Below are 12857 nucleotides of genomic sequence, written 5' to 3' on the forward strand. Positions count from 1 at the left end.
GCCAAAACAGCTACATTAAAGGAGTTCAAACATTAAACATACAGCACAAAATCAGTCTTTACGCAGATGACTTATTACTATATTTACAAGATCCCTCATCATCATTACAAGAAACAATTAAACTTATTGATTCATTATTTCGAACATTTCTGAATACTCAGTCAACTGGAGTAAATCTTCCATTCTTTCATTAAATCACAATAGCTTGGATGTGACATCCCAGACATCACCTATCCCTCTATGCACCAATTACATCACATATTTAGGCATTAATATTTCCCCCAGGCTGTCAGAGCTGGTTAGTCTTAATTTCAGCCCATTACTCAAAACAATAAATGATGATCTTCAACGCTGGATGAATTTACCATTATCCATTATGGGCAGAATATCAGTAATCAAAATGACTATACTCCCTAAACTAAACTATTTATTCTCAATGATCCCAACACAACCCATCCTCACCTGGTTTAAATCTTTAGACTCAATTATTATCAAATTTCACTGGAAAAATAAGACCCCAAGAATTAAACTAGCTACTTTACAGAAACCAAAAACACGAGGATTGGAAGCACCACATTTCTACCACTACTCTCTGGCTAATCAGCTTCAACAGATATACAAATGGATTCACCCAAACTCATCAGAAAACATATGGCTAGATATCGAGCAAACAATTTGTAAAGATATTCTAATTTCAGATTTACCATTCTATAGTCAGACAATCAAAAAACACTTCTGTTTTATAGCAGCAGCTCTGACAGCCTGGTGGAAATTTCACCAAATCACAAACACTCCTCTTGTACCATCTAAATACGCCTCCATTTGGAATAATCCAGATTATACAGTTAATAAAAAGCCACTTAATTTACACACATGGGTAGAAAAGGGCATAAAACAACTCCAACACATCTTTCATAGAAATAATCTGGCCCCATTTTCATATTTGGTCCAGGAATACAGCATCGGGAGTAATAGTTTTTTGGAATATCTACAAATCAAATAATCTATCCAATCAAAAATCAACACTCGAACCGTTAATCTAGAAATTTCACCTTTAATCTCAGAGTTAATTAATATATCGTCCTCAAAAAAAACTACTCTCCAAAATATACAGAATAATATTCAAATCAGACAACACATTAAGTTTACCACATGCTAAATGGGAATCAGACCTATCTATTGCTCCGGATGTCGTTTTCTGGACACAAATCTGCAAAAATATCTACTTTATGACAAAAAATGCCAACTTGCAACTTATACAGTATAAGATACTTCACAGAATTCACTTAACCGGACAGAAATAGTTTAAAATGGGATTCACTTCAGAAACATGTTCATATTGCACCCAAAATGAAACAGATATTTATGTTCACACCCTTTGGTATTGTACCCCAATTATACATTTTTGGGAAAAAGTCACTGAATCATGTCACTATGGAATGTCACATCCCAAATTCTCCATCAGTTTGTTTACTAGGCGATATATCTATAATCAATTTAGACAATACAAACAGTCAGTTACTCCTGGTAGCACTAGCTATCGCCAAGAAAACTATCCTCATGAACTGGAAATCAAGAAAATCCATACATATTGCATCCTGGAAAAACCTATTAATCGATGGAAAATCTATCCAGTTCATCTCACAATACAGTAGAATTACACCCCTTCTGGTCAGCTCTCATTACCCTCCAGCAGTCATAAATCTGTTGACCTTCTTTGTCTGAGACCAATCACAACACATCCCCACCTAAACTACTATTTGAACTTAATTTGAATATTAATCTTTGAGTTTTGGGAAGGGGTGGAGGACAACATCGATAAGATGATTTTTTTTTTTCCTCCCCTTCTTCTTCATCATCTTTTTTGTTTGGCCTTCGGTCCCCATTAGGCTATGGCATCCAGGTCTGTATCTGGTGTGGTGGAGTTGCAATACGGGTGGGTGGGGCTTGTGTCTCCCCGCTGTCTCCCTGAGCTGTCGCTTCCACTGCCACTTGACCACGGTGGTTCTGACTTGCATGCCTCACTTTTTTTTTAATGCATCACATATCAGCTGAAATGTATGCACACCTGTTACGAACCTGTGCATGTGTATATTTATAAGGAGGCGATGGGAAAATGATAAAAAAAAATATATATATATATATGTGTATATATATATGTGTGTGTGTATTTATTTATTTATATATATATATATATATATATATAAATTAAAATAAATTAATTTACATACAGGGCAAGTGGGCCATGTGGGTGGGCCGGGTCCCTGACCTGGGCTGCACTACATGTCTCACTTTTTTAATGCATCACAAACTAGCTGAGACATATACACATCCACACTTTAAAAATGTAAATAAATAAATAAATATATAAGTGCGGCATGTAGGTAGTGGCCGGGGATGGCTGATGTTTGGGGAGAGGGGAGATGGGAGATGGGGGGGGGGGGGTTGCTTTGGGCCCTGTTGCCCAGCAGCATCCTTCCCTGGCCTGTGACATGGGCTGGGGCGTTAAGTTCTGATATGTCGTAGAGCTGTCTCTCTTAATGAGTGTTAGGTAAGACGGGGCAGCCGTGGCCTAATGGTTAGAAAGGACTTGTAACCCAAAGGTCGCGGGTTTGAGATTCAGGTCCGGCAGGGATTGTAGGTGGGAGGAGTGAATGTCCAGCACTCTCTCCACCCTCAATACCACTACTGAGGTGAGACCCTTGAGCAAGGCACCGAACCCCCAACTGCTCCACTGCTCCAGGTGTGTGTGCTCTAGATGGGTTAAAGAGCACAAATTCCGAGTATGGAATTTGTCTACACATCCCGTTACTTCCTTATATGGTTCCAAATTTGCATTCCATTTAACCACATGAAAGATTTTCTGAGTATATCTGATTTGATTCCACAAGTGTTTAACCTCAGACTGGTTTATAGTGTCATTTTATAATTTGCAGCTTTGGTATTTTATAATCTCAATGTGTAACCGGTAGCTTATTATATACACAGTATATAAATCTGTTGCACAAAATGGTAACTTCCTCCACTGAAACCCACAAAACTGTTTCTCACATGCCTCGGTCTGCCATTGCTGCCATGCAAACAGCCTTCATCTCTGCAGGCACAGTGTGGTTTATTTGTGAGAAGTAGAACACTTAATGTAGTACTGAAAGTTAAGGTTGGCACAGTTTTATATTGTAGGTCTCAGTAATCAGAGCCTGTATGCCAGTAACTATGTTTTCCGTACAGATGTAGATCGCCGAGTGATCAAAAGTGCGACAAATCAGCAGCAGGAAAATCCCATATTGGTAAGTATGATCTGACATTTAATAAGTCGAGTTTCAAAAGGCTACGCTGCCCACATGCCAGACAGCTTTCAATTTGTTTGGCCATGGTTGAGAGGTTAAATCAATGTTTTATGAGGGACTAATGTTAGCCTCCATTAGAATTAGCTTAATTTATTTTCACAGCGAATATGGTCATAGATCGCTCTTGTGTCGTTCTAGTTTGAAGCTTTCCATTAAGGACAAAGGTTGTGCACTTAGCAATCACTTATTTTTTCATTTTGGTTTTGGTAACACAAACAGCATACTTTTTATAAAAATTGTATTGGAATTGTAATATTTTACCCTTATTTCCATTCATAACTCTGTTTTACCATAAGTACAATTTTTTTTCAGAATTTGTTTTTCTATTGTTTTTTTTTAACCTGACACTACACACACACACAAAAAAAAAAAGATGCATCAAAATTAATATTGTTGCAACAGTAATCATAGACTTGTGTCAATGATTACCAAAATAAATTCTGCTTGGGATTTAATATATGGAAAATAATTATGATTATAGTAACATAATAATCTTAATTATACAACAATTATAATAGATTTTTTATATAAAAACAACAGTTGCATTTGAACAAACTGGCATTTAAAGGGTTAAAATTAGTTATTATCAGGACTGATGTTGGTATAAAAAAAAAAAAAATATATATATATATATTTTAGCTATATCATGCTTCTGTATGAAAGATTCACAAAACTTTAAGTTATGGTTGTTATCATTATATGGGCCTTAATAATGTATTTCAATAAAATAATAATCATGCTAATTAACTTTTGGTTAAACGTTTTAAAACCTTGATTGAAATATATTGACATGGTTTTCAAAATCAACATTTCAAGACGTTTACATTTTAATGTCAATTAAGTTTAATTAATCCTTTAGAATGAGCAATAGTAATGATGCATGACTGTCGTCCCTTTAGAACTGATATTGAGTATATTTTTTAAAATATATGAACATATGAAGTGACTACATTTTCTCAATTACATTTTATCTAAACATTATTTTTTTCCTTTTGACATTTTTCAGTTTTTTGTAGTAGTGCTGGGTGCAAGTATCTTCATCAGCTATCATATGAGAACACTTTGGTGCCTCATCGTCTTCCCATAATGAAAACAGCACAGAAACTTCGTCATAATGACGGTAATGATTGTACATTATAAACCTGTCCTTCAGATGGAATGGCTCTGACATGAAGACTAACAGCAGTGTGAGTGTTTAGAAATTCTGGAGGAAAATATATAAATCACCTCCTCTCATTCTTGACCCTGAAATACACGCTTTCATATTTTATCAAAACAACCAGGGTCAAACACAACAGGATGACATCTGTGGCATGGGGATAAAAAGGCTCAAATATAAGTACAAAAATATCTCACTCAAACGTTACATGTTCAACAGCAAAGTTGTTTTTAGATCTAAATGCACTAAAATTGTTGTGAGAATATAAAATGTCTTTTTATTTAAAAAAAATGATTTTGTTATTAACATTAAAGCTGATTATCTATGAATATTTATATAAATGTCAGTCTGTTTCTCGCATAAAGCTGTCATATGACTTTCAGTTTGGTTGTGTTTTCTCCTAAGTTTGTGTAGGAGACATTTCTTGGCCCTACAAATTTATTCATAATCATTGCTGTGGTCTTGAGTGAGATTGAAAGGCTGAGCTTTCTGTCTGTTCTGGAGCATGTGTATGCCTCCATCTAGTGGTGAAAGTGGATTGTTTTATTTTACTGAATGGCATCAGAAGAGTACAGGTTGAACTTTCTCCAGTTCTTACAGAGTCACTCAGGGACTCACATCTATGTAGTCCACATATGGATTTCTATAACTTTAGGCTACTTTTGCTCATTTTGACTGCTCTTGGTAAGTTAAAAACAATTATTCGTCATCACATTCAGACTTCTGAATTTTGAATTTCTTAAAACAAAAATTCTGGATCTAACTAACACCAAGACATAATGTGTGGTTTTATGTTTATCCTGGATTTTGACTAAAATCTAGTCCTGACTGAAAATCATTCCTGCTATAGGATGCTGAACGACAAAACAAACGGCGTTATCGGTAAGTCGGTGTATGGTTTATCCATGGCAAAAAATTATTTTGTTCTGTAACTCTCTGGAGATACTGAAAAAAGAATTGTTGTCAGTAATTTGGTACTTTAGAAGTCTGGCACCATTTTATTTTTTCCTTAAAATTATTATTTGAAAGCAGTTATCGTTTAATAAATTATTTATTAGTAATATATTATTTTATAAAATGTATGCCATCATAAAGCCATTTTGTTGTCCTGTGAAAAGCAAACCTGTTGTGTACTCGCATGTATTCAAGGTGCAAGAATAGTATCTGAGTAGCCTACTTTCAGTGAATGGTTGCTCCACCATCTGTTCATTAAATCAAAAGTCACTACATGAAAATATTAATAAAAAAAATGTATGAAGCTATTAATTAAATGTTAGAATTCTAAGAACTAAGATTTCTCTTTACCTCATTGAACCAGGTAAATATGTGACCTTCAAGACAACAATCACCTCAACACAGGATTTTCTAACCGTAGCATGGAATTTCAACAAAGGATCAGTAATTGCACCGATAATTACAAGTGTCCCATCAACAAACACAGATAACATTGAAGAGAAATATGCCAGCAGAATCATCTACAATAAGACGATGTGTGAGCTTCAGCTTGGGCCGCTGGTGAAGGAGGATGAAGGGGAATATATTCTCAATATAGTCACTACTAACGGAAAACAACTGTCTGGACAAATTGATCTTGAGGTTCTTGGTAAGTGTTGACTATCCAGTGCAATCCAGGTTTATTGTATAGTTACTAGACACCTGGTTGGTGAAGCCTAGTGTTTGAAGGTCTGAAGATGAATGAATGGTTGAAGGTTCACGTCCTGCAAAAAATTGTTAAAAGCATTAGTTAAAATTAGAGATGCACTGAATAACAAAACAACCGATAACTCCCAGCCAAACAGTGGGTTATTTTTGGATGATATGGAGTTTGCATTTGGTTTTAGAGAACGACATATGATATGATTGAATCAACCCAAATGGATAATAGTGATGACTCATACAAAAACACAAAGTAAAAACGAACCAAAACCAGGAGCACAAGCAGAAACAGAGCAGAACTGAAACCAAACTTACCAGCAACAACGACTGCGCAAGTGCAAGGCAAAACACAGACAGAGGGCTAATATGGAAACAATGACAGGCTAATTAACAGAAAAACTACAAACCGACTACAAGAACACACCAGACAGGAAGTAACTTAGAAGTCCTTAAAACAAAAATACAAGGTTCACAAAACAGGAGGCATGTAACAATAATGACAATTCCATTCCAATGAAAATCATGGATTTCCATTAATGATGGAATTGTGTTCCATAACCTTGATTTTACAACAAAACTAATTATGTGTCTTCACACATACATTTGCACAATTCTGTGCATGCAAGTACTTGCAGTAAAGTACTAAATTGACCAAAACTGCATGTTTTGAGCAATACTCCAGCAGTACCAGTCAGCGGAAACCGGTAACCAGTGCATATCAGTTGAGATCTCTGCAGATGGTGTGCACTAGAGAGCACACATGACAGCAGAGCTCAGAAGAGACTTTCTAGATCAGACAGGTTCTGCTGCAGGTGCAGGAAAAAATGCAGGCTGAGCTTAGATAAAATAGGGTTGTGAATGAGCCTGTGAACAGCAGGAAGAGGATGAATGTTTTAAAATAGGGTTTGTTTGTTTGTTTGTGCATGTGTGCATTACATCCTGAACTGATCAAACCTTTTCTGAAAGTATCTGCAAGTGCATGGTTTGATCATGAAGTAATTTCACTTCATGCACCAGTCTCTTGAGTCTTAGACTATCATTGTTTTCTAAAAGTAGTTGAAATAAGAATCATTGCCCTGAATTGAAACTATAACCACATTCTGATACTCAAATACATCCTCCTCATTTAAACATGCCATTTCCAAAATCTTGATAAATTGGGGATGTGAAATGGTGTAACATGGAACAACGTTTGATATTCTTCTAAAGTGAAAAGTGCTTATTTCTTGCTAAGCCTTTGAAATGGATTAGTCTTAAATTCATCAAAAAATCCATAAACATAGCTGCATTGCAAGCTCTTTAATAAACCTTTGCCTGACATCGTCTCTTTCTTCCATATCTGTCTAGATGGCCCAGAGGAAGTCGTCATGACACAGACTCCAACAGATTCATTCCTTAAGAAAGGCTCTAACTTAACCTTCACATGCTCAGCCCAGTCTGACCCTCCCGCTCAGCTCCAGTGGATGTTTAATGGGGAGGCGATGCCTCAGAAGACCATGGCCAACATCACCCTCACCAATGTAGAGGAAACAAACAGTGGAAACTATAGCTGTGTGGCCTCCAATGCAAAGACCAACCGCTACGTTTCCTCGCAGGTCGCTGTGGTGTCTGTTCTGGGTAAGTCAGAAGCGTAAAGCCGTGTACAGATGCTTTGAATACAAACAAAAGTTCCATCAACTGTGCATTGCTTCTCTAGTACTACTATTACAACAGTCTGAGTATATGCAAATACATACAGTCCACTATTAAAGATAGGTTCCAATAGGAACCAATAGTTACAATAATCATCAATAAGAATGTTTTCTATAGCAATAATGTATTGATACAGCCTAATTCTTTATCGTCTTTTAATTTTTGTGTGCTTTGTCTTTCAATACGAAGTTATGCCTTATTTACTTGTAATGCAGACTTTTTTTGTCAGTCGAACCTTTCACTTTAAACATTTACGTGAAGTACCTACTGAGATTTTAAGGTAACAGGTTAATAATTGGGTAACAATTATAGAAAATGCATGTTCACAGTTCTCTGACATTGGTTAATGGTTTAAAAATATTTTTTGTAAGTGTTTTATTTTGATTGTTGGTATTTAAAATGATTTTTTATTTAACATAAAAAAGCTAAATCGTCTGGCTTCAGAAGTTTTTGAATATAGTGCATAAGTCATATGAACGTTATTTCTTACCATTTGAACTTGTCCTTTTCATCATTTGAAAAGCTTGAAAGCTTCAGTCCCCATTAAAGCTGCAGTCTGTAACTTTTTTTGGTTAAAAATGATCCTAAATCAATATTTGAGCAAGTACATAACCAGCCAGTGTTCAAAACTATCACCTTACTTTAGCCCGATTCACAACGGTTACCTTATAATAACGTTTTCTAATTTGAGTGGTAAAATAGGTTTTCGCAAGCATGGCACTGCATCATTACATCACGTCTGTAAACATAAAGAAGTTTTCCCGGCTAGTAGGCTATCGCATGTGAGGATCCTGCAGGTGGCAGCTCATTTATAGCCTTTTCTCACAGCAGATAGAATAATTACATTTATCATTTTGATGGCAGATTGTAATCCAGAAAGGCTTATGTGTTTATGAAACACGTAAATTAAATTAAATGATATTCCTGTTTTAAATGTGCTTCTGATTACAGATAGCCTGGGATTACACAAGATTTGTATTTTAAAGAAAACCAGTTCGAAGGGAGCATAGTTTGCTTTTTGGGTTAAAAGAATTTCTTAATATGAAATTTGAATGGTATGACAATTAGATTAGCTGTACAGAAATTGAAATCTACACGCTAATACACACTATAGCCTACTCAGTCACGCAATGCTGATGTTGTTAACATTAATAATTTGAGAATAAAATATAACATAATAATAATTTGCATGGTTTGATGTGATATGAGCTAACCAGTCTTTAGATTAAATCACCATTGCTAGCGCGATTTATTGTAGTATTTTTTCCTCAGTTGGTCAGAACAAATGTGGCAGACTTGTTACTTACTTGTTCAGATGGCAATATATGGTGAAAATTCTTATTTGGGTCATATATTCCAAGACGGAGGCTAGAATTTGTGATTGCGAAGTACAGTAAATATCCCCACCGGTGTGGTGACTGACTGCCACACATACATAAGGAAGATAATTCCGCACACAGCTGTTATTGCAGGTTTTCAAACAGAGATGGCGACAAAGAGGCAAAACTTACGGACTGCAGCTTTAAGAAATCAGACAGAATTTCCATTTGTGGGTGAACTATATCTTTAATATCACTGAACAGTTGCTGTTTGTTTCTCTATTTGTTATAATTCAAAATCTCTTCCTGGCTTACAAGTGCTTTTAAAACATGAATCTGTTTGTCTGCTTTACTCGGAGGTCTGTCTCAGCTCATTTTAGTGGGTAGAAGTTTCAGGAATGTTCTACTTTCTTTGAGGGTAGATTGTTTTTATACAGCTTCTGAACCTGTGCTCTCAGGCTCTGTGGCTTAAAAAAAAAAAATGTGTGAAACCAGCATGCTAACGAAAGCAAAGTATAATCTATCTGATGTCACATACATTTTGGGCAGGTACTTGGCCAAGGTTTCAGACGCAGCATTTTACTGACTTCTGCTTGGGGTGATCTGTCAGTGTGAAGCAGACATGTTCAAAAGTCCCTGAGGTCCAAATCCAAGTCAAGTCTCCAGTCTTCGTTCTATTTTTAGCAATAGTTCTTTGTAGCTAATAATTGTTGTTAACCCCTTATGAGCATAAATCAATTTTGAAATATTAAAATGGATTACTTCTACAGAATGCTCTGTTTGTTTATTCAAATATACTAATAAAGCACACAGTCATTAATTAAATTTTTATACACAATCAAAAAACTATTACTTTAAAACTTTACTACAGAACATACATTGAAAATTCAGGAAATATATGTTTTGTTTCATTGTATTTATTTATTTATTTTGTCTCTCATTGAGCAAAAATTAATTAATTTAAACAAAAATTCTGATCCCTTGTCTAATTTGTGTACTTGTAATTTGTGCATATAATCATGTAACTGATGAATGAATAATACGTTTAATAAAATGTAATAAGTAAGTGTGTAATGTAAGTTTTTGTCACAGACATTTCTTAACCCTGCTTCATATTATTGCTTTGGGCCCTTCCTTGTTTGAAAGGTTCAGCTTTCGAGATGGCCCTCACTGTAGAACACAAGATCCAGGGATCTAGATCCAACTCCTCCCACCTTACTCCTCCACCCTCTGACCCCTAAACCCACCCATCTCCACCCCTAAACCTACCAATCCGAATGTGGATCCAAACCCGCCCCTTGGATGTTCTGCAGTGAGGGGGCTACTGGGAGCTTTCTGGCAGTTCTGGAGGACGTATATGCCTCCATCTAGTGGTTAAAGTGTGTATGTTTTATATCAGCGCCGCCTTCTGGTTCAGTCATGAATCCTTACAGATAAAAGCTCTCTAACCTGTATGTTGACACTGTTCGAACCAATAGCTCACCCCCAAAATAAAATCATTTAATCGTTTTCGCATCTTCATGTTGTTCCAAACCTGAATGACCTAGGCTACTTTTTAATCTGCACACAAAAGACGATAATCTGAACAACATTGATGCGCAAAAACATAGGGCCCCATTGACTTTGTAGGGACATGGGAATCACTGAGACATAGGCTATTTACAAAATGTTTTATTTAATGTTTTACAGAAACAAAGAATTACAGATCTTTGACACTTTTTTTCTTTTCTTAGTTATTTGCGATTTATCACATGAGTGGTTTATTGCAGTAGCCCCTCACTGCAGAACAAAGATCCAGGGGGCGGGGTTGGATCTACATCTAGGGGGTGGAGATTGGTAGGTTTAGGGATGGAGATGGGTAGGTTTAGGGGTGGAGATGGGTAGGTTTAGGGGTGGGGATGGGTGGGTTTAGGGGTGGGGATGGGTGGGTTTAGGGATGGAGATGGGTAGGTTTAGGGGTGGGGATGGGTGGGTTTAGGGATGGAGATGGGTAGGTTTAGGGGTGGAGATGGGTAGGTTTAGGGGTGGGGATGGGTAGGTTTAGGGGTGGAGATGGGTAGGTTTAGGGGTGGGGATGGGTGGGTTTAGGGATGGAGATGGGTAGGTTTAGGGGTGGGGATGGGTGGGTTTAGGGATGGAGATGGGTAGGTTTAGGGGTGGAGATGGGTAGGTTTAGGGGTGGGGATGGGTAGGTTTAGGGGTGGGGATGGGTGGGTTTAGGGATGGAGATGGGTAGGTTTAGGGGTGGGGATGGGTGGGTTTAGGGATGGAGATGGGTAGGTTTAGGGGTGGAGATGGGTAGGTTTAGGGGTGGGGATGGGTAGGTTTAGGGGTGGAGATGGGTAGGTTTAGGGGTGGGGATGGGTGGGTTTAGGGATCAGGAGGTGGAGACGGGTAGGTTTAGGTAAATGTAAGGTGGGAGGAGTTGGATCTAGATCCAACCACACCCCCTGGATCTTATGTTCTGCAGTGAGGACCATCTCGTTTATTGAGTGCTTCTGTTGATTAGCCTTGCCAAGGTTAATTAATCACACCTTAATGGCTTTTATAGCTACTAATTTGTTAAACCACACTGTTCTATGAGTAGGGATGGGCACTATAAAACTGTACTTTGTCTTTTAAAGTCTTTTCATTTAAATTAAATGAATTTTTTTCTGAATATACTTAAGTTTGTTAGCTATCTGTGTATTTTCAAAATAGATAAAATACTTATTTAACCTCCTTATTATGCTTTTGAGTACCTGTATCGACTAATTTATGTATGTCGAAGGTATGGCAGAGAGAATGGCTGCAAGCTAACTGGGTGAGCGAAATTTCTGCATCCTTAAAAGAAGTATGGAGTGAGATACGGTGAGAATGTAGGCTAATGGTCAATTCTACTTATTTAAAACATATTAGGCTAATTTCCATAAACAGAATTGCTGGCAGCTGTTATTTCAATTCCATTACAGTATCAAGCTAGCTGTATTTCTCACCAGAAAATAATGTACAAAGTCTGTTCGACTTCGACTTCGCTAGTTATAGGCCTAGTTGAAAAATAAAAAAAGTGTAATTCTCTTCCTACTGAGAAAAGGAACGGAAAGAGGAGGTGAAAGGAAAAAAAATGTTTTGAAGAAAATGTTCTTTGTATTCAGAATAGGTCCAGATTGACAGTTCCAACTTGAGGAATAAATATTTGCTCTATGAGCAAATATTGAACATGCATCTGGCAATGAAAACAACAGCTTACTTGTGCTAAAATAGTCTTAAAATTGGCCTACTAACACTCTGCAAATATAATTTTTAATTTTATATTTTTTTGCTGCAAGTATTTATTTATTGTTACAATATAAAGAAAAACACACGGACTTTAAAGGGATAGTACACCCAAAACTAATGTTATTGTCATTCCAAACCTGTATGACTTTCTGTGGAACACAAAAGAAGATGTTTTGAAGAATGCTGGTCACCGAATCGGGTCCTATTGTCCTTTAATGAGCTCCGTTTGGATACCAACATGCGTTTCACAGCAGAAATGCAGGGCAGGTATGACACGAGGAACGCAGAAATGTTGACAATTTTCATTTTTGGGTGAACTATCTCTTTAAGGGGCCTCATTCCCCCATCTTACCCCACATTTCAACAGAACTTTCAGAATCTTAAAAAAAAAACACTCAACAAATATGAAGCAATAAGTGGCTAATC

The 12857-nt window shown here is 36.8% G+C and overlaps 1 protein-coding gene across 1 annotated transcript; it reads left to right on the plus strand.

The window, feature by feature from the left end:
* The first annotated feature begins 3102 nt into the window (after positions 1 to 3102).
* Positions 3103 to 10237, plus strand: LOC306846905 (cell adhesion molecule CEACAM6-like). Its single transcript, XM_079380596.1, has 7 exons — positions 3103 to 3287; positions 4354 to 4534; positions 4631 to 5190; positions 5329 to 5388; positions 5825 to 6109; positions 7510 to 7779; positions 9723 to 10237. The coding sequence occupies exons 3-7, from the start codon at positions 5142 to 5144 to the stop codon at positions 9773 to 9775; spliced, it is 717 nt and encodes a 238-aa protein (XP_079236722.1). The 5' UTR covers positions 3103 to 3287; positions 4354 to 4534; positions 4631 to 5141; the 3' UTR covers positions 9776 to 10237.
* The last annotated feature ends 2620 nt before the right edge of the window (positions 10238 to 12857 follow it).

The sequence above is a fragment of the Barbus barbus genome, assembly GCF_936440315.1.
Source record: "Barbus barbus genome assembly, chromosome: 27".
Taxonomy (NCBI): Eukaryota; Metazoa; Chordata; class Actinopteri; order Cypriniformes; family Cyprinidae; genus Barbus; species Barbus barbus.